Here is a 24829-nt window from a genome sequence, read left to right as displayed (position 1 = left end):
CCCGGGATAAAGTCCCTGGCTGTCCACCCTATCAATACCTTTTATAATCTTATACACCTCTATCATGTCACCCCTCATCCTCCTTTGCTCCAAAGAGAAAAGCCCTAGCTTGCTCAACCTTTGCTCGTCAGACATGTTCTTTCATCCAGGCAGTATCCTGGCAAATCTCCTCTGCACCCTCTTGAAAGCCTCCACATCCTTTCTATAATCAGGTGACTAGAAATAAACCAAATACTCTAGTCTAGCTAGAGTTTTATAGAGCTACAACATTACCTCAAGATTGTTGAACTCCTTCCCCTGACTAATGAAGGCCAACACACCATACACCTTCTTACCACCCTCTGAACTTGCGCGGCATCTTTGAGGGATCTGTGGCCTTCGACACCAAGATCCCTCTGTCTCTCCACATGCTAAGAATCCTGTCATTAACCTTGTGCTCCACCTTCAAGTTTGATTTTCCAAAGTGAGTCACTTTTTCACACTTTTCTGGAGTGAACTTCGCCTGTCGTTCCTCTACCCAGCTCTGCATCCTATCTGTAATCTGTTGTAACATACGGCGATTTTCTACACTGTCCACAACACCGCCTTCCCTCGTGCCATCTATGAACTTACGAACCCACACCAAAGCTTCCTCATCCAAGTGATTTAGAAAATTCACAAAGAGCAGAGGTTCCAGAACAGGAATGCCCGGCAGAATTCACTCCATCTACAACCATCCTCTCCTTTCTATGGGCAAGCCAATTTATGTTTTATTGACATACAGTGTGAAATAGGCCTCTCTGGCCCTTCAAGCCATGTCACCCAACAATACCCCAGTTTAATCCTAACATAATCAAGGGACAATTTACGGTGACCGATGAACCTACCAGGTCTTTGGCCTGTAAGAGGAAACCGGAGTACCCGGAGGAAACCCACACTGTCATGGGGATTACGTACAAACTCTTTACAAGCAGTGGCAGGAATTGAACCTGTGTTGCTGGTACTGTAAAGCATCGCACTGCGCTACGAATGCATGTAGCCAAGCTCTATGCATCCTATGCCTCTGAGTTTCTCAATGGGCCATCGATAGGGAGCCTTGTCAGGCACTTTACTGAAGTCTACATACACCACATTCACCGCTCTATCTTCATCAATTTGCTTTGTCACCACCCTGAACAATTCAAGCTTGGGAGGCACAGCCTGCCCCTGTCACACCTTGAACTGGCCACTAGAGGGAGGCAGGGATGACAAGACCAACCCCTCCCTGCTCACCTGCCTATTAGGCTCATTATTATTCATTGTTATCACCTGCGACCTGTTTGTAGTCCTACAAGTTTCTTGTCCCTTGTTTCTTTGATCAGTTTTGGAGTCATCGTTTGTAAGAGATGGTTGTAGAGATCTCCAGCTTCTGAAACTCTAGCTATGTATTTTTTTGATATTGACTTTGCTTGTGAGTTTTCTCGTAAGGTAGGGGTGTATTTGAACTTAGTGGCCTCTTGGGGGCCAACCCAAGGTGTGCTTTTCTTTTCAAAATATGTTTTTTTTTAAATGATTTTAAGACTATTCTGTACTCCAAGAACTATGGGTACAGCAGGTCTACTGCATCAGTGATCTGCTTGTTGCTTTGAGTAGCTGGCTGGGGTGTTGAAGGAGCTGGAGAGGTTGGTGGTTGGGCTGGCTAAGACAGTGGTCCCCAACCTCCGGGCCGCGGACCAATACATTGCCGCAAAGAATGCAGTGGTACAGCTGTAGCCAGAACGCACCCAGCACATCTTTAAGAAAAAAGCCGAAATAAACATGTTAATTAATTAGGTGCTGCCCGGCACGTAAATGTTGGCCCAGACCAGGGGCGAATCTTCGCGGCAATGTATCGGTCCGTGGCCTGGAGGTTGGGGACCACTGGGCTAAGGAGGGGCCAGTGGTTGGGATGGAGAGCATTCAGAGGAACTGACCTGGCTGGAGACCTGAAGGCATTGAAGTTGGTGTGTGAAAGCAGTGTAACTGTGACTGTCTTGGATGTTTCTTGTGATTGCAAGACCCTGCTGAACATTGATAATGTTATCTGCTGCAGGCCTGTTTCCCTCTCCACCCCCTCCGCTTTCCGCAGGGATCGTTCCCTCCGTGACTCCCTAATCCACACGTCCCTCCCCACGGACCTCCCACGTGGCACTTATCTCTGTAAGCGTAAGTGCTACACCTGTCCCTACACCTCCTCTCTTGCCACCATTCAGGGCCCCAAACAGTCCTTCCAGGTGAGGCAACACTTCACTTGTGAGTCTGTTGGGATCATCTATTGCATCCGGTGCTCCCGGTGCGGCCTCCTCTACATCAGTGAAACCCGACGCAGATTGGGGGACCGCTTCATCGAGCAGCTCCGCTCCATCCACCACAACAGATAGGATCTCTCGGTTGCCACCCACTTCAACTCTGCTTCACATTCTCATTCGGATATGTCCATACATGGCCTCCTCTACTGCCAGGATGAGGCTAAACTCGGGTTGGAGGAGCAACACCTCATATACTGTCTAGGTAGTCTCCAGCCCCTTGGTATGAACATTGAATTCTCCAACTTCTGGTAATTCCCTCCCCCTCCCTTCCCTTAACCCAGTTTCACCCTGCCCCCTCCCCCAGCTGCCTATCACGTCCCTCATGGTTTGGCCTCCTTCTACTACCCATTGTGCTTTCCCCTATTCCTTCTTCATCTTTCCTGCCTATCACCTCCCTGCCTCCCCTCCCCCACCCCTTTATCTTTCCCCTTACTGGTTTTTCACCTGGCACCTACCAGCCTTCTCCTTCCCCCCCTCCCCCCAGCTTCTTTATAGGGCCTCTGCCCCTTCCCTCTTCAGTCCTGACGAAGGGTTCCGGCCTGAAACGTTGACTCATCATTTCCACTGATGCTGCCTGACCTGCTCCTCCAGCGTGTTGGAGTGTTGGCCTGTTTCCCTCATTTGGTGGAAAGACAGGTGGATGAGGCAGCAGTGTGGTCTTGCTTGTAGCAAGGACTAGGCCTCAAGCTGCAGGTGAGATGCTGGATGTGCTGCATTGGGGTGTTTGTGTAGGGTTGTGAGCTGGCCTCTTCTGTTGGTGCTGCCCTCTAGTGTTTGACTGGTGGAGTTCTCAGGCTGGACTGCTGGGAGTGTAACATCAGTTTATATGTTGCTCAAGGACTTGGACAATACATGTGTTTTCTTGTGTAAGGATTTTTTTTTCTCTCTCTCTCTCTCTCTTGCTATTTTGAATGAATTTTATGCACCTTGGCCCCAGAGAAATGCTTTCTTGTTTGACTGTATCCATGCATGGTTTGAATAAAAATTAAACTTGATTTGATTTTTGGACCCTCTGCCTGTACCTTGCCTGCTACGGAATTCAATAAAGCCTTGTTGGATTTTTTCACTTTAATTTTGTGTGACTCCTCACCGCATTTGGGCTCACCACTGTGCAGTGTGAGGGAAGTCACCGAGTCAGCTGTGACAGCCCCTCCCAAAGCCATGCTTAGTGTAAGAATTTCATATTATTTCACTCAAATTCAGTATTTAGTGCAACTATAGGATAGAATACCCTGTCTGCTATCTGCCTCCCTCCCCTCCCCCACCCCCCTTCACCTTTGTGCCCGATGGTGACCTACCACCTTTCCCAGGAAAATGGTGCTTCCAGCCGCGAGGGTGCAGATGACACCGATCAGCTTCGCCACGAAGGTTCGGAAGGTGAAGAACTCGTCGAGTACAACGCCACGCAGAGTAACCTTCAACTCGGGAATGCCAGAGCCTTTGGTCGGGGGGGGGGAGGAGGGGGGGATGGAAATAAAAGTGCTGTCACCTTGTGCACACGTTAGACCGATGAGGGACAATACAATGAGTGAAACGCTCCCTTGCCCCGCTCCACGAGAAATGAGAGCTTAGAATTTTAGGGTGCTGGTGAGGTAGTGCCACATGGTGTGAGGAGGCAGCACTGTACTGTGGGTGGGGTGGTAAGGAGGGAACGCCACACGATAGCAGGGTTGGTGAGGGATTACCCTGCTGTGGAATGGGCAATGATGAGAAGGTGTTTCACTCGGAGGGGCAGTGAGGAGGGAGTGTCGCGCTTCAGGGGGGTGCATGGCAAGGAAGCGCTGAACTGTGGGCGCGGCGGCAAGGAGGGAATACTACACGATGGGGGAGAGATGTGTGCTGAGGACAGGGTGGTGAGGATGGGGCACCGCGCAGTGGGAGGGGCATGAGGGAGTGCTGCAATGTGGGAAGTGAGGTTAGGAGGTAGCCCTGATAGTGTGAGGAGGGGCAGCACACTGGGAGGGGGTGGAGCCTGATGCCAATTGTGATGTTTGTCCACACTGAACCCATTTGCTCACCTTAGACCTGTATCGTAGATGGATAAGGTATAGAGTCTATACCCTATCCATATAGCTAACTACTGTCAATGTCTTTTAAACATTCTAACAGCACCTGCCTTAACCATGTCCTCTGGCAGCTTGTTCCATATACAGTACTGTGCAAAATTCTTGGGCACATTTATAGCTAGGGTATCCTAGACATTTGCACAGTACTGTAGTAATTTTATGTATTGCACTGAAGTGCTGCCACAGAAAAACAAATTTCATGACATATATGATTGATAATAACCTGATTCTGATATGGGTCTGTATTGTGGACTGGCAGGGGGCAGGGAGAGGGGTATCATGGTTGGGAAAAGGGGAAGGGAGAGGGGAGGGAGTGGGATGCACCAGAGGGACATTCTGTAATGATCAATAACCAATTGTTTGGAATCAAATGACCTTGCCTGGTGTCTCAGGGCTGGGTGTGACCGTAATCCACCTGTCCCTGCCATTCCTTCTGTCCCACCCCCACCCCCACAGTGCTCCACGCTCACTATTCCCAATATCCCTTGCCATCACCAGATCTGCAAACTCTCTCTCTGTTCCGCATTGACCAATACAGTACTTGGCCACCCTACCTATATTATGTGCATAAACATTTGCACAGTACTGTGCCCACCATCCTCTGTGGAAAAAGTTGCCACTCAAGTTCTGTTTTCAAAAACAAAGCAACGCCCCATTCTCACCTTAAACCTGCCTCCATTAATTTTAGATTCCCTTGTCCTGGGAAAAAGACAGAACATTCACCCAGTCTATGACCCTTGTGTTAAAGAAACTTTTGAAGGCCACCCTCAGCCTCCTGCACTCCAGAGGAAAAGGTCTCAGCCTGTCCTGTCTCTCCTTTGTGGCTCAGGTCTTCCACTCCCCTGTTAACATCCCTGTGAATCTTTCCTCTACTTGTTTCAGCTCAAACACTGAAGCCTTCAAACCCAATAGCCCCAGGCGACCTGCTCCTAATTATAGCTTCCAACTTGAAGGCATAAATATCGAATTATCCTTCTGGTAAAAAAAAATTCTCTCATTCCCCTTCCCCCCCACCCCTCTATTCCCCACTCTGACCTTTTACCTCTTCTCACCTGTCTATTACTTCCCCCGGTGCCCCCCTCCTTCGTTCTCCTGTGGTCCACTCTCCCATCAGGTTCCTTCAGCCTTGGCCTTTCCCACCCAACTGGCTTCACCCATCACCTTCCAGCTAGACCCCTTCCCCTCCCCACCTTTTTATTCTGCCATCTTCCCCCTTTTCAGTCCTGAAGAAGGGTCTTGGCCCAAAACAGTCGACTATCTATTCATTGGCATCGATGCTGCCTGACCTGCTGAGATCCTCCAGCATTTTGTGTGTGGCTAAGTTGGTGATGGTGCTTATGAAATAGCAGCTTGCCAGTTTAAAAAAAAAATTGAATTCACTGACGTCATCGAGGGAGGAAAATCGACTCTGCTATCCACCCTCAACCATATCTGACTCCAGGATCACCATGCAATTATGTTTTAAGTGCCACTTTGAACTGACCTATGGAGTCCACATCATGGAGAGTGGCAGCAAGTTGAAAGCAAGATTCAATAAAGATTAGCTTTAGTTGTCAATGCATATCGAAAATGTGCTGGGGGCAGTCTGCAAAGGTCTCCAAGTTTCCAGCGCCAATAAAACATGCCCGCAGTTTACTAACCCTAATTTGTAGGTTTTTGGAGTGTGGGGCACCTGCAGGAAACTCCTTACAGACAGCAGTGGCAATTGTACTTTAGTCAGAATCACCGGTATACATCATGAAATTTGTTATGTGGCTGCAATACATGATAAATATAGAATAAACATATTGAATAAATACAGTGTGTATGCATATTGGTTATTTTAGAAATGGTACAAAAACAGAAAAAAGTGGGATAGGCTTTATGGGTTCAATGTCCATTTAGAAATCTGATGGCAGATGGTAGAAGCTGTTCCTGAATCACTGAGTCTGTGCCTTCAGACTCCTGTACCTCCTACCTGATGGCAACAATGAGAAGAGGCCATGTCCTGGATGACGGGGGTCCTCAATAATGGATGCCGCTCTCGGGGGGGGGGGGTGGTTCCACAACTGGCCGTTGCTCGGCACACCAAGGACTTGGCCGAAGAGCTCTGCTTGCCTTCAGAGGACAGAGTTTTCGTGTCCCTGGAGACGGGCGATTGGGGGGGGGGGGAATCGGAGGTCGGCGTCCAAGCAGAAGACCAGTGTGTCATGGCAGATGGAAGATCTAAGGCACTGTGCCCAGAGACCCAAGATCTACCTCGTCGTATCTCTTGCACCTTTTTGTCTGCCTAAACTGCACTTTCTGTGTAAATCGTAACACTTTATTCTGCATTCTGATATTGCTTTATTGAGAATAGGCCCTTCTAGGCTCTTGAGCTTTTGAAACAGCTCTATTTCCAACTTTAACATCTCTATTTTTCCCTTTCAGGGTTCTTTTGAAGACCCTGACCTGGAGTTACACGCTGACTACGGTTCTTCATGGGAATGGGACCCGCTCTCAGGGTTTCACGAATGACCGTTGTGCTGCACATCAAAGGCTCGGCCTAAGAGCTCCACTCACCTTCAGAGGACCAAGTTTTCGTGGCTCTGGAGATGGGGTGTGGTGGAATCGGAGGTCGGTGTCTGAGCAGAGGACTGGTGTTTCGTGGGAGATGGAAGATCCAAGGCTGTATGCCCAGAGACCCGAGATCTTTGGGCACAAAGCTTGGAAAAAGCAACGCAATGGACTTTTAACATCATAAACCAGCAAGTTGTTTCTTATGTCTCCCCTCTCGCTGTGAAACGGAGACACCACTTTCTCCCTTATTAGGGAGAGAGAGAGAGTAAGTGGTACGGTGAATGCCAGGTGAACAGGCAGTCTTTGGAGTGCTGCAAGTCTGTGTCTTTGCTGTTGCTTTGCTCACGCTTGAGTGCTCGGTGGCGGGTGCCCATGCTTTTTTTGCTAGTGGGAGGAGGGGGAATTGTTGCTTGCTACCACCTACGTGCAGGAGGGAGGGCAGCTGGGGAGGACTTTGGGGTTCTAACATTTAACTGTTAATCATTCTTTGGGGGCATTCCTCTGTTCTCATGGATGGTTGTGAAGAAAAAGCATTTCAGGATGTATATTGTCTACATTTCTCTGACATTAAATGCACCTTTGCAACCTTTGATCTGTGAGGTTTGGCACGTCAGTAGGACCAACCAGGGTAGGTCTTGACCCGCAAATGGTAGGGCACTGAGGGGTGTGGTACCACAAAGGGATCTGGGAACGCAGGTCCATAATTCATTGAAAGTGGTGTCACAGGTGAATAGGGTCAGAAAGAAAGCTTTTGGCACATTAGCCTTCGTAAATCAATGTATTGAGTACAGCAGATGGGATGTTATGTTGAAGTTGTATAAGACATTATTGAGGCCTAATTTGGAGTATCGTGTGAAGTTTTGGTCACCTACCTGCAGGAAAGATGTAAATAAGGTTGAAAGAGTACAGGGAAAAATTACAAAGATGTGGGTTATGGAGGACCTGAGTTATAAGCGAAGTTTGAATAGGTTGTGCTGTATTCTTTAGAATATAGAAGATTGAGGGGAGATTTGATAGAGGGATACAAAATTGAGGGGTATAGATGGAGTAAATGTAATCAGGCCTTTTCCACCGAGGTTGGGTGGGACTACAACCAGAGGTCATGATTCAAGGGTGAAAGGTGAGAAGTTTAAGGGGAACATGAGGGGAAACTTCTTCACTCAGAGGGTTGTGAGAGTGGAACGAGTTGCCAGCACAAGTAGTGTATGGAAGCTTGATTTCAACTTTTGAGGTTTGGATGGGAAGGGTATGGAGGGCTATGCTCCTAGTGCAGGTTGATGGGAGTAGGCAGTCTAAATGGTTTGAGCATGGACTAGATGGGCTGAAGGGACTATTTCTGTGCTGTACTTCTCTATGATTCTATATTAAAATGATTGTTTGATTCTGAGAACAATAGAGGAGCCGTTAGGTTCACTAGCAAACTGGAGTGCAGGAATCGAGGAGACTTTGGCAAATAAAAGTAAACTAAAGATTTATTACAGAAAATTACCTAGAAAAACTAAAGAGCTAAGTAAGCTATACAGAATCATGATGAACCGAAATCACTTCTGGTACGCAGAAACTCAGTTTCACAAAGAGGGGATGGCATGCAGGACAATGACAATACCATAATAATTAAATCAAACAATTGAATAAAAGTGATAAATACAAAGAGCTTAACAACCCCCATGATCACAAATGAGACCCCTGCAAAACACAGTGAAAACCCAGAGCCAGTGCAAAAACAAACAATTAGACATAACAGGTAAACAATCCAAAGACAATGTAGGACAACGAGGTGACATTCAGAAAATACAGTCTGCATACTAACTTCTTTACAAACAATAGTTGTGACAGGAGCAGTGGACTTAAGTAACGGGATGAATGCGAACAACCCCCCACCCCACAGGACCAACAACACAAAGAGTCTTTCCACCCATGAAAGGATAGTGGGAGGTGCGAGGGATAAGAAGGCAGCTAGAATAGATGTTCGGTCATACCTGCCGCTTGAGGGGAGATGTACTTGGCTACTCCAGCGGACACCATACAAAGGATGACATGGTAGAGGACCCACGAGAAGTACTGCAGGTAGCGATATCTTTCCAGGGCGTCGTAGACCCAGAGGTTGGCTGGCAGAAGGAATATCACAGGTAGACTGAAAGCCAGTGATTCAGAATGGAAACACCGGGGTGACACGGTAGCATAGTTAGCATCATGCCAATGTACAGTGCTAGTGGCCTAGCTTCAATTCCCACCGCTGTCTGTAAGGAGTTTATACGTTCTCCCTGTGACCATGTCGATTTCCTCCAGCTGCTCTGGGTTCTTCCCACATTCCAAAGATTTATGGGTTAGTAGATTGGTCACATGGATGAATTCAGGCTGAATGGCCTGTTACCATACCACATCTCGGAATAAAGTGAAATAAAATCTGTGAAGTGAGAAGTAGTTAATGTTTCAGGTCGATGGTGTTACATCAGAAACTGTACAAACACCTCTCACATCCCTTCTAGAATATCCAAGGGAGATAGATAGATTGGCATCCATCGGCCCAAATGGATAACATAACACGACACGCATGCAACTGACGCTATTTTAAAAACGTTTTGCCCCATATTGTCCAAATGTGACTGGTGCTGGTTCGAAACTGTCTAGCAACAGTTCCCTGTCCCAAATAAATGGCATAGTGTCCCAAATAAACCAAGGGGATCCCAGCTATTTTCACCGTTAGATTTAGTTTTTTAAGAGTTGTCCCGGTAAGTGGCTGCTCCGATTAACTGATGGTCCAATTAACCGGAATCCACTGTTTAAAGTGAAGGCTGATAGATTTTTGGTTAGTTAGGGCATCAAAGGTCACAGGAAGGAGCCAGGAGAATGGCGTTGAGAGGGATTAGAAATCAGCCATGATGGAATGGCAGAGCAGATTTGATGGACTGAATGGCTTAATTCACCTATGATCTTTAGAGCAAAAGCGCAAAAATAGTGAGTTAGTGTTCATGGTTCATTGTCCATTCAGAAATCTGGTGGCAGAGGGAAGAAGCTGTTCCTGAAACGATGTGTCTTTCGGCTCCTGTACCTTATCTTTAATAGCAATGAGAAGGGGGCATATCCTGGGTTATAGGGATCCTTCGTGACCGATGCTGCCTTTTTGAGGCAACGCCTTTTGAAGATATTTTTGATGCTGGTGAGGCGAGTTCCTATGGTGCAGCTGGCTGAGTTTGCCACCTTCCGCTGGTGGCAAGGAGAAGGGGGCATGTCCTGGGTGATGGGGGTCCTTAATGATGGGTGTCACCTTTTGAAGATGTCAGCAAGGTTACGGCGGGGGGAGGAGGGTAGGTGGATTTGCAGTGTTGACGTACAGTCTGATTGGTTAATGGTGGAGTGGGATTGAGAGACCTACTTAGGCATATAAGATTCTAAGAGGCATTGATCATGTGGATAGTCAGAGGCTTTTTCCCAGGGCTGAAATAGCTAGCACGAGAGGGCACAGTTTTAAAGTGCTTGGAAGTAGGTACAGAGGAGATGTCAGGGGTAAGTTTTTTATGCAGAGAGTGGTGAGTGCGTGGAATGGGCTGCCGAAGACGGTAGTGGAGGCGGATACAATGGGGTCTTTTAAGTGACTCCTGGACAGGTACATGGTGCTCAGAAAAAATGGAGGGTTATGGATAACCCTAGGTAATTTCTAAAGTAAGTATGTGTTTGACTCAAGTAGTGAGGTAGTGTTTGTGGGTTCAGTGTCCATTCAGAAATTGGATGGCAGAGGGATGAAGCTATTTTTGAATCATTGAGTGTGCCTTCAGGCTCCTGTACCTCCTTCCTGATGGTAACAATGACAAGAGGGCATGTCCTGGGTGGTGCGGTCCTTAATGATGGACGCCATCTTTTTGAGGCACTGTTCCTTAAACATCCTGGATATTCTGGAGGCTAGTACCCATGATGGAGCTGATTGAGTTTACAACTTTCTGCAGCTTCTTTCAATCCTGGGCAGTAGCCCTCCTCCCCACCCCCCCCCCGCCCCCTTACAAACCAGACAGTGATGCAGCCAGTTAGAATGCACTCTATGATACATCTGTAGAGGCCCAGGTTCTGGAGCTTTTTGATCAGAATTGTAGGAATGATCATGTTAAATGCCAGGCTGTAGTCAATAAACAGCATCCTGACATAGGAGGAGTAGGGGTTGAGGTCCCCTCTGACCACAGTGAACCCTTGTGCAAACCCACCCTCATCTGCTGGATACGAATGCTTAATAGGCCGGAGATTCGATCTTGACAGATTAGCCACAGTGGAGATTAGATAGCACTCGCAACACTGCATCTTAGAGCAGACATTGTATATTTAAGAGTTAACATGTCACAATTGGGTTAGAGAGCCACGCTATGGATGTGCCAGTGCACAAGATCCTGAGAGACTGCTGAAGATTGTAGACTCTGCCCACTCCATCATGGGCACAACCCTCCCCACCCTCGGACACTGTTAAGAAGTGTAGCCTCAAGGAGCTGGCATTAGGACCCCCACCACCCAGGTCATGCCATCTTCTCCTTGCACCTCAGGAAGGAGGTATAGGAGGCTGAAGGCACAGGTGCAACAGTTCAGGAATAGCTTCCTTCCCTCTGCATTGGACATTGAACCCATGAACACTACCTCAACACTTTTCTTTCTTTTTTTGCACTATTTAAATTAACTTTCTTAAGAAATATATTTATACTTCTGACAGCAATTTGGCGTAATTATATGTGCAGCTGCTGCATAACAAACTTCACGATGTATGCCATCATTGCCTCGAGGGTGGCATCCATCATTAAGGAGCCTCGGCATCCGGGACATGCCCTCTTCTCATTACGACCATCACGGAGGAGGTACAGGGGATTGAAGACCCACACACGATGGTTTGGCAACAGCTGCTTCCCTCCTGCCATCAGATTTCTGAACAGTCTAGGAACACCAACTTGCTAATCCTCTGATCATCCTCTATATTTTTTGTATTGCAACTGCAATAATTTGTTATGCGTGCACAGTCCTGCTGCCACAAAACAACAAATTTCATGACTGCGAGCACAGGGAAGTCCACAGAGGCTGGAAATCCAAAGCAGGGCACACAAGATGCTGGAGGAGCTCGGCAGGTCAGGTGGCTTCTATGGGAAAGAATAAACAGTCGACATTTTTGGCTGAGACCCTTGTTCACGTCAGTGATAATAAACCCTACTCTCATTCCAATGTTTGTTTTGCAATGGTCTTACTTGGAGTGAACCAGTTTGGGAACATTAGCTAGTGAAACCGTGTCCTTGGGGAAACTGGGTTGCCACTCCCATGTCATCTTCATGTGCCGCGTCATAGGGCATTGGCGATTACTGCCTGGCGCCAGTGGTCGCATAAGCAGTTCTTGTGATATGGACCAGATGCTCATATGACCACCCACCTGACCCCAACTGGGGGGGCTAAGCCCGTGCTACACCTGGCTCGAGGAGGGAAGGAGCTATTATCATTTGAGTTAATTGATGTAATTTTTCCACGATCTAATTGTAAATTTTTTTAGTCTATTTTCTTTTCTTGCTGGCAGTTTGATGTTTATTTTTAGAAGCTTTTTGTATGACGCATGACTCCGGGGTTGTACGCCTAATGGGTTCTTCTTTTTTTCTCACTTTCCTGCTTAGTAGGTTTTTTTTGTTATCACAAAACTTTTTTTTTCAATCTTTAAGATAATGTCTTTTTTGAGACATTGTAAGTGTTGTTACTTCAATGTACTCATGTTATTTTTCCTGTATACTATAACAATTAAAAAGGTTTGAAAAGAAAAGAGGAGGGAAGGAGCATCTGATACCCCCTTTTGTGGAGACGTATCTACCCTCCGCCTCCCAAACTTCCATCATTTAGGACAAATATTATATCTGAGTCCTAGAAGTACTGGACATGTGTACAATGACATCACACCATCGGCACTGATCCCCTGACACCATTTTCCCTCACTTCCCAAAATGCAATTGGGACCTCCCACAGGAAGTAGCCGACATCTGTCCAATCAGGTTTTATGATTATGACATCAACACCAGAAATGGAAACCATGCAATTTGTGGATACAGTAATTCTGTGCGTACAAAGCACTGTGCAGATGCTGGAAATCCAGAGAAGTGCAGGCAAAGTGCTGGAGCAACTCAGCAGGTCAGGCAGCATCTATGGAGCGGAATAGATGGCTGATGCTCTAGGGCTGAGACACTTGGATCAGGATGAAGAATCTAGACCTTCAGCATTTTGTATGTGTTAATCTAATATTTAAAGAAAATTAAGTCATTATTTTTAAGATCTGAACATTGATTGTACATCTCTGAGGGCCAGGAACTGAGGCCATTTTAGGATAAAGTAGAACTCCATGGATCTGGAGTCACATCCTGGGCTGACTGGGTGAGGCATTAGTGGACTGATCGCGGAAGTGTCCAGCACAGAAGACAGGAGCTTAAGGCCAACTTTGTTCATGTTAACTGCATGCTTAGGGACACTAATCCCACCAGAAATTGGGATCGAGCCTTGTTCACTGAAGCTGTGAGGCAGAGCTCTGCCAATTTTTGCTACTGCGTTGCCACGATTGAGATCAAACCCTACCCCAGGATTTAAGTTCTGGAATTAAATACTTATCAAAAATGGCCATCTAGATTGTTGGACTACTCTATCTGTGGAAGATTTCTCATGAGTCAGGCTTGTATGCGACTCCAGACCCAGAGTGCACAAGTTTAGTTGTCATTCAGCCATGCACATGGATGTACAGAAGTCTCAGGCACATGTACATCTTATAGCTAGGATGTCGAAGACTTTTGCACAGTACCGTTTGTCAATGTGGAGCGGAGAGCGAGTTTGTAACTCTGACAGGAACAAAGGATGTTTGGAATGGTGAGGGCGGAGTGCCACAAAGGGGTGTGGGACAGGTGGCAGAAAAGTGCCAGGGGTGGGGGGGGGTGGGTTTGGGTGGGGATTGGCTCAGTTGCAGACATGCCCACCCCGAGACACCAGGCAAGGTAATTTGATTCCAAACAATTGGTTTATTGATCATTACAGAATGTCTCTCTGGCACTTCCTGCTCCCTCCCTTCTCCCTTCCCCTTTTACCAACTATGATTTCCCTCTCCCTGCCCCCTTCCCACTCTCAGTCCTCAACAGAGACCCATATCAGAATCAGATTTATCATCACTCACATACGTCATGAAATTAGCTTTTTTTTGTGGCAGCAGCACAGTGCATACATAAAATTACTACAGTAATATGCAAAAGTCTTGGACACCCAAACTATTTGTGTCTATACATAAATACCTAAGACAGTACTGTAAATGAAAGCACATTCCTCTGGGACGAAGGTGCAAAACCGAGTTCATGGAGTCGCACACAGCACATAGTTACAGTCACCAAATAATATTAGCACAAGTCCCTTAGTGTCAGGGCCTGTAGATTGATGGTACATGGGATGTTGTCCTAGAGCCATGTTTCTGCAAGAACAAGAATGCAGCCGTTCCTCATCTAATTTTCATTATTTATCCTAAAATGGCCTAAAAAGCCACTCTGCTCTGGACAATTAGATGTAAAGTCATCGCTGGTCTGTTAAGTCTTCTGTCTTACATGAACTTGCACCTTGCACTTTGTGTCACCTGTCAATCTTCAGGCTATGCCACGCAGAGACTTGTGGTAATGTTATTCTGTGACTCTATGTGCTGTGCTTTTCATCTGGTGCCAGAGGAGTAATGTTTTATTCAGCTGTATATACGTGTATGGCTGAATGACAATAACCTTAAATAGATTCCGGAGAACAATTCCTCAAAGACAGAAGTTAAACGGTTTCCATTTCCGATTCTGATGTCTTAATCATCCAAGGTGGCATGGTAGTGTAGTGATTAGCACAATGCCTTACAGGACAGGCGACCCAGCCTCAATTCCAGTCGCTGCCTGTAAAGTTTGTACAGTCTCCTCCTGACCGTGTAGGTTTCCTCTGTGCACTCTGTTTCCTCCCACGGTCCAAAGGCCTACAGGTTGGTAGGTTTGTTGGTCATTGTAAGTTGTCCTGTGATTAGGCTAGGGTTAAATTAGAGGTTGCTGGATGGCGTGGCTCGAAGGCCCAGAAGGGCCTACTCCATGAGGTATCTCAATAAAGAAATCAGGTCAGATATCCACAACGGACCGAGCCATAGGGTTTCTGCACTGTTAACAAAGATAACTACTTAAGCCCTCACATTTGCCTCCAGTATAGCACCAAGTAAACAAAAATATGTTCTAAAGGCATTAGTGTAAATTGTAGTAAGCACTTACAATATATAAACATCTAAACGGAAATATTAGCTAACAAATTACCTCCATTGAAACTTATAACCTGTGATTGGCTTTGAAATTACGAGGTGCAAGAAAATCTAGAGACTGCACTCTGTCTCTCCAAGAGGACCACAGCCTTTGGAGGTTTGGAGGCTTGCGTGCCTCAACGACCCAGAGAGCGACATTGGTTTGAGTCAGGGCTTTGTGCTTTGGCTCTTGGTAGGGTCACCCATGCCAAACAGGTCAAAGTAGAGGTCAGACCAAGAGTGGTCCACTGGTCCTCCAGGTCCGGGGGTTCAGCTCGGGGCTAACAACCCTGACTGGTCAACAAAATTTGTTACAGAAGCAGCAATGAAGAATCCTTCTACATCTGAGTGTGACGGTATTCCTGAGTCTCCACCCGGGACTCGCATGATTGTCAGTAGTGAACATCAAAGGGAAGCTACTGACATGATGAAGGAAGCGCTGAACACTGCCAGAGATGGAGGAGCTTCATTGCTGCCCTAAGCACAAGAGACATAACAGGCAGTAAGTATGTGAGCAGTCTGTCGGAGAAAAAACACAGCAGGAAGCCACGTGACATAATAGAAATAGAATAGTACAGCACAGTACAGGCCCACAATGTTGTGCTGACCCTCAAACCCTGCCTCCCATATAAGCCCCCACCTTAAATTCCTCCATTATATGGAAACTGATCATCTTATTTATACAGGAAATGATTGACCCCTCAAGGTGATTCACTTGAGGAATGACATGACAGCAGGTCCTTGTACTACAACGAATGAGTGTATACCATAATTCTTTATTCCATCATTGTTCACAGTCATTTTACTTCATGCACCTTGTTCCTTTTCGCACCTTGTAGTGTATCAGGGCCATTTTTGGCATTTCCTTAGTATTTGTCTTTTTTGTAACAAGGCAGAATTACTAGCTCCACGCTTAACCCAGCACAGATGGAAGGCGTGAAAGGAGCCAGCTGAATTTGAACCCAGGATCAGGAGCTGGCTGGATTCGAACCACCAGCTGTTCATGCACCATGCACCTTACAGCCTTGCAAATCCTTGGTGTTGCAGGGAATGGAACAGTCTGGCTGGCTCACATAGCGTCAGAGTACTACAGCCAATAAACAGGCCATTTGGCCCAACTAGTTCATGCCAAACCACCTCGTCCTACCTACGTGCACCTAGACCATAGCGCTCCATACCCCTGTTATACATGTACATATCCAAACTTCTCGTGCTGCAATTTATCCTGTGTCTATCACTTCCACTAGTAGCTTATTCCAAACTCTGAGTGAAGAAATTTCCCCTCGGGCTCCCCTAAACATTTCACCCATCACCCTTAACCTATGTCCTCTAGTTCTAGTCTCACCCAACCTTAGTGGGAAAAGCCCGCTTGCATTTACCAAATCTATTCACCTGATAATGTTGTACGCCTCTAAGATTCCCCTGATTCTCCTGTGCTCCAGGGAATAAAGTCCTAACCTGTACAAATTCTCCCTATAACTCAGTCCCCACAACATCCTTGTAAATTTTCTCTGCACCCTTTCAAGCTTGATATCTTTCTTTCAGATAGGTGACCAGACATGAGCACAATACCCCAAATTCCGCCTCACCAACATCTTAGAGCCATGGAGCACTACTGCACAGAAACAATCCCTTCGGCCCATCCAGTCTGTGCCAAACCAATATCCCTCTACCTGCACCCAGACCATAACCTCCATACCCCTCCCATTCATGTACCTATTCAAACTTCTCTTGTGTTGAAATCGAACCTGAATCCACCACTTGCACTTCTTCCACATCCCACTACTCTCTGAATGAAGAAATTCCCCGTCATGTTCCTCTTAAACATTTCACTTTTCACCCATAACCCATGACCTCTCGTTAAAGTCTCACACAATCTCAGTGGAAAAAAGCCTGCTTGTATTTACCCTATCTATACCCCTCATAATTTTGTATACCTTTATCAAATTGCCCTTTAACCTTCTACATTTAGGGATTAAAGTCCTAACCTTTTCAACCTTTCCAGATAACTTGTGTCCTCAAGATCTAGCAACATCCTTGTAAATTTTCTCTGTACTCCTTCAACCTTAGTTACATCTTTCCTGTAGATAGGTGACCAAAACAGCACACAATACTCCAAATTACACCTCACCAACATCTTATACAACTTCCACATAACATCCCATCTCCTTTGCTCAATACATTGATTTGTGAAGGTCCGTTTGCAAAAAGCTTTCTTTACAACCCTATCTACTTGTGGTGCCACTTTCAATAAATTATGGATCAGTATTCCCAGATCCCTTTGTTCTACCGCACTCCTCAGTGCCCCCTTGCTCACCCTGATTGGTGCTATCAAAGTGTAAAACCTCACACTTGTCTGCATTCAATCCTATCTTGAATTTTTCAGCCCATTTGGTAGTCTTCCCCACTGTCCACTACACCCACAGTCTTGGCGTCATCCACAAATTTGCTGCTCCATTTTACATTCTCAACCAGATCATTGATATAGATAACAAACAACAGCAGACCCAGCACCAATCCCTGCAGCACTCCACGGGTCACAGACCTCCAGTTAGAGAAGTAACCTTCTACTGCCACTTTGTGGCTTCTCTCGTGAAGCATATATCTAATCCAATTTACTTCTTCATCTTGAGTGACAAGTGACGGAACCTTCTTGACCAAACCCCCTTGCGGGACCTTGTCAGAGGCCTTGCTAAAGTCCATGTAGACAACATCCGCTACTTGTCTTCACCAACTTTCCTATTAACTTCTTCACAACACTATAAGATTGGTTAGATATGACCTACTGTACACAAAGCCATATTGACTATTCCTTATCAGTCCCTGTCTATTTATCCGGTCCCTTAGAATACCTTCCAAAAACTTTCCAAGTGATGTCCGGCTCATTGGTCTATACTTTCATGACATATTCATAGAGCCTTTCTCTAACAATTGAACACCATTACCCATCCTCAAATCCTCTGGCAGCACACCCGGTATCTTTGCTAGGGCATCTGCAACTTCTGCACTTTCCTCGCACCTTGTCAGGGATATATCCACCCTAATTTGCCTGAAGACAGCAAAAACCTTCTCTGTACAGTGTATAGAGTCCATGATGTTGATGCCATTTTCCCTTGCTTCTACAAACTCTGTGTCCATCTCCTAAGTTAATACTGATGCAAAGAATCTGATTAAGATTTCCTCCATCTCTTTTGGGTTCACACATGGATTACCATTGTGATCTTCCAGAGAACCAATTTTTTCCCCTTGTAATCCTTTTGCTCTTAATATATCTGTAGAATCCCTTAGGATTCTCCTTCTCTTTGTTTATTTATTTATTGAGATAAGGTGTGGAATTTGGCAATCCCCCAATTTAATGCTAGTCTAATCACAGGAGAAATTACATTGACCAATTAACCTATCAACTGGTAGGTCCTTGGACTGTGGGAGGAAACTAGAGCATGTGGAGAAAACCCACCTGGTTGTGGGGAGAACGTACAAACTCCTTACAGGCATCAGCAGGGATTGAATTTAGCATCTCTGGTACTGCCCCACCCGTTTTAAAAAATAAATATTGGTTTAACTTTAATGGTCCCTTGGTGCACACTTGTTCAATGCATTTATTTCAGAAGAAGCAACATTAAAAAGCATAACATTTAAGTTGAGCAATTGAGAGAACAGAAAATTCAACTGATGACAGACAGCCATATGCTTTCAATAAATTTGCATCAAACAGCTTAAATTAATAGCCCTTCACTTGCTTCCTGAAATTCAATATGATATTTCAACAAACACTTTACCAGGATTTTAAGAGGGTTCCCAATATTGTCTGCTTGAGCAACCCCATGGCTTCTTTTAGCCCTCCTGATATCCTTCTAAGTGTGTTCTTGCATTTCTTATACTCCTGAAGTACCTCATTTGTTCCTACCTGCCTCTACCTACTGTGACGAGAATACGCATAAAATTAAGATGTTTGCTGGCCTGGGTTAGCATCTGTGGCATCAGCAGTTGGTCTGCCACCTGTCCTCAGGGGAAGGAGAGATAAGGAACAATGAAGCAGCATCTGGAGATGTGTAATGAAGGGACGGGAGAGAGAGCTGTCTGGAGAGGCTCCCCCTTTGAACCTTGAACTGTTTGAAGTGATGGACAGGCAATACCCCAGCAGGGGGATAAAAAGGGACAGGTTTGCTAAGGCAGGACACACACGACACCCGAGGTAACGAGACCCTGGAAGTGGTGCGCCTCTCACGAGTTGGTGGGAAGTACCAGGCCTTAAACGCACAGGGTGGAAAGGTACGATCAGCGGGAACCCGATGTGTGTCCACCCTCGCTTGGGTGCCGGGTTCACTGCAGAGGATTGACCGCATCTGGAGGAGGTGACATCACAAAGGACCCCCCAAAAAGCTGCTTGTGAGCAATATCGCCGGTCTGTGAGTGGAAGCCGTTTCTGAATGATCAGTCGTTCTCGTTCTCTCTCTCCTCCCCCCACGTTGTCCATCGCCATGGCAACGATTACTGCGAACTGAACTAAATGGAACTGGACTTTTGTGTCACTTTGAAATTGGTCATTTACCTCTAGACAATGATAGAGCTTGATTGATGCTGTTATCTTAATTCTGTGTACATGTGTGTTTATCATTGCTGAACTGTTGCATTTATTATCCTTTTGATTAGAGTACTGTGTTGCTTGTTTCTTTAATAAAACTTTCTTAGTCCTAGTAATCCAGACTCCAACTGAGTGATCCATTTCTGCTGGTTTGGCAACCCACTTACGTGGTACATAACACTACTATGCACCTTCGTTTTCTTAACCAGGGCCTCAATGCCTCTCAAAAATCAAGGTTCCCTAAATCTATTAGGGACCAGGTCTCATCCACTAATAGAACTAGTATTGCCTTCTCTAGTTGGGATTACTGATTAAGAAACTTTCCTGAACACAATTGGTAAACTCTTTCCCATCCAGCCCTTTTACAGTATGGGAGTCCCAGTCAATATGTGGAAAGTTTAAAAACAAACCTACTATAACAAACTTGTGTTTCTTGCAACAGTGTGCGATCAACTCTACAAATTTGCTCCTCTAAACCCCGTGGACTGTTGGGTGGTATCTAATATAGTCCCAATAAGACTACTCATGAAGTCTTATTTCACATCAGCATGGCATCCAGTACTCAATGCCTTGATTTAAGAAGGCCAAAATGCCAAAAGCCCTCTTTATGACCCTATCTACCTGCATCACCACATTCAAGGAATAATGGATTTGTATTCTCAGGTCCTTTTGCTCGACCATGCTCCTCAGTGTCCGACCATTCAACCTCGGCCTCAGTTTCTTTCTCTGCAGCAGTTTATGCAATGTGCAGTGAAGGACCCATGAGGGAGCCCATGGTACGTTACCTCGCTGGCACTTGGAGGTGATGACATCGAGGCTGAAGCTGATTGTGGCCATTAGCATTCCCAGCAGGAAGAGAAAGATCCAGTCCTCTCCCACCTTCAGGATCTGCTTCCGCAAGGAGAGGGCGAGTGCTGTAATGAAATAGCCGGTGTCAGTGAGGACGTACCGACATTTCCCTTCGCCAGTGAACAGGTAGGTCACTGTGAGATAGAAACCTGATGCAGTCTGTCTATCATTGACATGGATGAGATGCCTCTCCTGACTCAGCAGGAACTCTGCACATCACATTATCCCACAACAACAAAGTTCAACAGCACAAAGTCAACAACTCCAACTGAGGCTTCAAACAACTGAAAACACAGAAGGCTGTGGAGGGAGAGTGGGGCAGTGGGATTAGTTTGGGGACTGATACAGGTCTGTAGAGCGAGAGTGGGACAGTGGGATTATTTTAGGGACTGATACAGGTCTGTGTGGAGAGACTGGGACAGTGGGATTAGTTTGGGGACTGTTACAGGACTGTGGGGAGAGATGGTGCAGTGAGATTAGTTTGGGGACTGATACAGGGCTGTGAGGGGAGAGAGTGGGGCAGTGGGATTACTTTGGGGTCTGACACAGGTCTGAGGGGAGAGAGTGGGGCAGTGGGATTAGTTTGGGGACTGATACAGGTCTATGAGGAGACAGTGGGGCAGTGGGTTTGTTTGGGGACTGATACAGGACTGTGGGGAGAGAGTGGGACAGTGGAATTAGTTTGGGGACTGATATGGGTCTGTGGCGAGAGAGTGGGACAGTGGGATTATTTTGGAGACTGTTACAGGACTGTGGGGAGAGAGTGGGGCAGTGGGATTAGTTTATGGACTGATACAGGTCTGTGGGGAGAGAGTGGGACAGTAGGATTAGTTTGGGGACTGATACAGGTCTGTGGGGAGAGAGTGGACAGTGGGATTAGGTTGGGGACTGATACGGGGCTGCGAGGGGAGAGCAGAGCAGTGGGACTGTCTGGATTACTCTTGGTCTGACTGCAGGAGCCCTTGGTGCCCCGTAAGGCTGCCTGTCCTACCTCCAGTCACTGAGACACTCACGTTTGGATAGCTGTCCAAGCCTGCGTGCCAATTCCCTTGCCCTGCTCTGCCAGCCGACTGCCGAGTCGCCCTTACTGGGATTGTGCACTTCCTGCTCCTCTCCTCTCCCTGCCTCACGGTCCCAGCGCTGCCCACAGATCATGTCGGTCCTCTCCCTCTTCTCATCCTTATCCAATTCCTCCTTCTCCGAGTAAGGGGTCATCTCCCAGAGTGAATCGAAGCTGCCTCGGCCTCTGGACTGCACTCTAGTGCCTGGTTACTGGTTAATCCCTTTTTGCACGTCAGGGTCTGGATCCAGAGAGAACCAGTCTTGGCTGTCCGCTCTTTCTCTCTGTTGTTGCCTGACGTTTTCTGTGTTTTTTATCTCAACACACTCTCACATACCCCAACCACCCCAACCCCCCCCCATCTTCAAGCCAAGGTTTACTAGAGCTAGTCAGTTAGAGTCCATGGGGGTGGGGATGAGAAACTCCACAGAATTTTTTTTAATCGCCTTATTCCTGGGGTTTAAGGCATCCCCCTCAGAGTAGGCGAGCTGTCCTGCCTCATGATCCCAGTTTGGATTGTGCTCTTCGACCTCCCCTCATCCCCCTGACCGGAACCACGAGTGAGTCTGGTGTCTGGTGGACCCCTTTCCTCGAACTACGATCCTGCGGATGAAATAATCCAGAGGGGAGGGCAAGGTTTCATCACGAGTGGCGTCGTACTGGACCGATCGATGCAAAGACGAAGTACCACAAAAACACTAACACACGTAATTCTTTTTCAAACCTTTATTCTTTATTCATAGTATGCTATGGGGGAAGTTACAGACTGATCTCCCACAAGAGCCAGTCCAGACACTGTCCCCGAATTACACTGTTGTCCACAATTTATAACATTGATCAGGTAGCAGTAAATCTTACGATTACAAGTTTAGATAATATAAAAATCATTTCAATCAAATGCTAAGATACAATTAGATGTAAAATAATTATTGGTCAGTTAGTTATAATTATTTTAAGCCAAAGCTAGCCCATCAGTTTCTCATTCGGACCCTTCCCCTTTTCTCCAGAATATTCTAGCCCCTCCACTATACTTCCCATATTTAGCTATACTTTGAGCTGCTTCTGCAAGATCAGATAGTTCCGTACTTGAGCCTTTGCCTGTCTTTAGAGAACAATGACTAGTACGTCACTGGCTGCTGGGTAAAGGTTCTTTTTGACTGCCCAGAACAGTAAGCCAAGGCGCACCCAAGGTGATAGACCATTGTTCTCAGTCTATACCCCTATTTACCTACCCCTTCACCCCATCATTCCCCCCTTTCATCATAACATGATGACAAATCAAATGGGGGTCGAGCAGAGTGCCATCAGTCTTTCCGTGAAAAGTCGGCAGCCAGCATTTAGGCAGGTCATTATCACACAGCAAGCGATAATTATAACAATGAGGATAATCAGCACATGCAGTAAAAAAGACCCCATGATCCTCCCTGCAACCATCCTAACCATCGCCCCACTTCCCCGAACCTTGCCTGAAATCATCCAATTGTTTCTTAATAGACTGAATGGCATGGGTCACGTTGTATGATTCGTCAGTAACATGGGTGATACATTTGTCTCCGACTATAGCGCACACCCCTCCCTGTTGGGCCAACTGATAATCCACAGCATACCTGGTCTGCAGTGCATAGAGTCGCAACTCCACCAATTCTCTGTTAACAGCCTCCAGACCTTCCATCGTACTGTTTCCCAATGCCGCCAGCCCACAAATGAGGTAGTTGCGGTTCCTTGCAGCTATGGTTCCTGCCGAACCCCCTAGCGAGAGAGTGCTCAGAAACCCATAGCCCAGAGAAGAGTAACAGGATTCCTCCAGTCAGCACAGAATTCCTTACTCACGGCTCGAGTTGTCAGTCGCCGTCGAACGTGGGCAACCTGAGGGCAGGGAACAGAAAGTGGTCCAATCGTACCTACTGCAAGGAGGTTAGGCGGAGTGGTGGTAGCTGTAGTATAGGTACCGTTGAACAATAACACATATCCTGTCTTGGCCCGGTAGCAGGTATTTTTGTAACTCACTATTTTATCATATCACAAGTGCTCCTGTGGATACAGGGTGGAGTATTCAAAAGTCCCTGAACCTGCCGACTCACGAGTCCCATTGCAATATCCGCATACATACTGAATTCCATTAAAGAGGGGCACGCATTGTTCGTGGATACATTTGCAAGAGAGTATTCCCTGGTCTCTCCTACATCGGCGGTCCGGACAATGTTTCTTCAGGTAAGGTATCTCCGGGGGAACCCTGACAAGGACGCACCCTTCCCCCTTCTCCTGCAAAACAGAAGGGATAATCCACAATGCTCTCGCCGGTAGTCTCACCACCCACTCTCTTGAGTCATTTTCCCATAGCACCCCTTTTACGCTTTCCTCTTATCCCCTTACATTCTACCCCTGATCTATCCTCCACTATTAAGTCATGTTCCGCCCAATTTAGCCCTGATGGGTTAGCAACAAACAATGCTTTTACAGATTGTACCAAAGGATAACACGCAGTACGGTTACCATGCAGACGCATATGAGTCTTATAAAATAAACTGTCCTCCAGGCTTAATACCGCGGAGGTAGTTATGATAGTGAGAAGTCCAGTAGTAGTCTTTAGTCCACCTGCGGAGCCCATCGTTTGCAATCACTCAGGTGGATACAGCGGATGTGCCCTTGAACCTTAAAGGCCGTTGGTTTTTGCACTAGTATCTGGAATGGCCCTTTCCACCGGGGTCCAAGCTTGGAGCGCTCCCAATCCCTGATCAGTACCGAGTCTCCAATTTTCAACTCCGGCCACTCCGTTCCCTGACCTCCAGGCTCCTTTAGGGTATTCTGTACCTGGGAGAGAAGAAACTTTAGAGAGGATGTTAGTTGGCGAAAGTTCTGCAATTCGTCCCCCCCATGACATTTAGATCAATTTGGGTGGGAGGCTGCATGTCAGCGTCCCATGAGGTCCTTCCCGGACGCCCACAAACAACTTCAGCTGCAGACACCCCTGTAGTGGAGTGCGGGGTAATTCTCATATGGTATAAAGCCAGAGGAAGGACCTTCAGCCAACTCAGTCCGGTTTCGGACATTAACTTAGACAGCTTGTTTATCAGGGTGCCGTTGGCCTGTTCCACTATTCCTGCAGCCTGAATCTCGGTATAATCTCTGTAAGCAACAGCC

At 46.6% G+C, this 24829-nt stretch overlaps 1 protein-coding gene across 1 annotated transcript in view; it reads right to left on the bottom strand.

Annotated features, from left to right (window-relative positions):
* Positions 1 to 21956, bottom strand: part of LOC134346919 (chloride channel protein ClC-Ka-like) — a 122548-nt gene extending 100592 nt beyond the window's left edge. Inside the window, exons 1-4 of the mRNA XM_063048770.1 lie at positions 21642 to 21956; positions 20565 to 20693; positions 8890 to 9018; positions 3605 to 3744 (exon numbers count right to left, since the gene is read on the bottom strand). Of these exons, the coding sequence (XP_062904840.1) occupies positions 3605 to 3744; positions 8890 to 9018; positions 20565 to 20693; positions 21642 to 21843 (600 nt within the window). The 5' untranslated portion in view covers positions 21844 to 21956. The remainder of the gene's footprint in view (positions 1 to 3604; positions 3745 to 8889; positions 9019 to 20564; positions 20694 to 21641) is intronic.
* Between the last annotated feature and the right edge of the window lie 2873 nt (positions 21957 to 24829).

Source organism: Mobula hypostoma, chromosome 5, assembly GCF_963921235.1.
Source record: "Mobula hypostoma chromosome 5, sMobHyp1.1, whole genome shotgun sequence".
NCBI classification, from domain to species: Eukaryota; Metazoa; Chordata; class Chondrichthyes; order Myliobatiformes; family Myliobatidae; genus Mobula; species Mobula hypostoma.
Note: the sequence above shows the minus strand (reverse complement) of the source record. Positions and strands in the feature narration are given on the sequence as shown.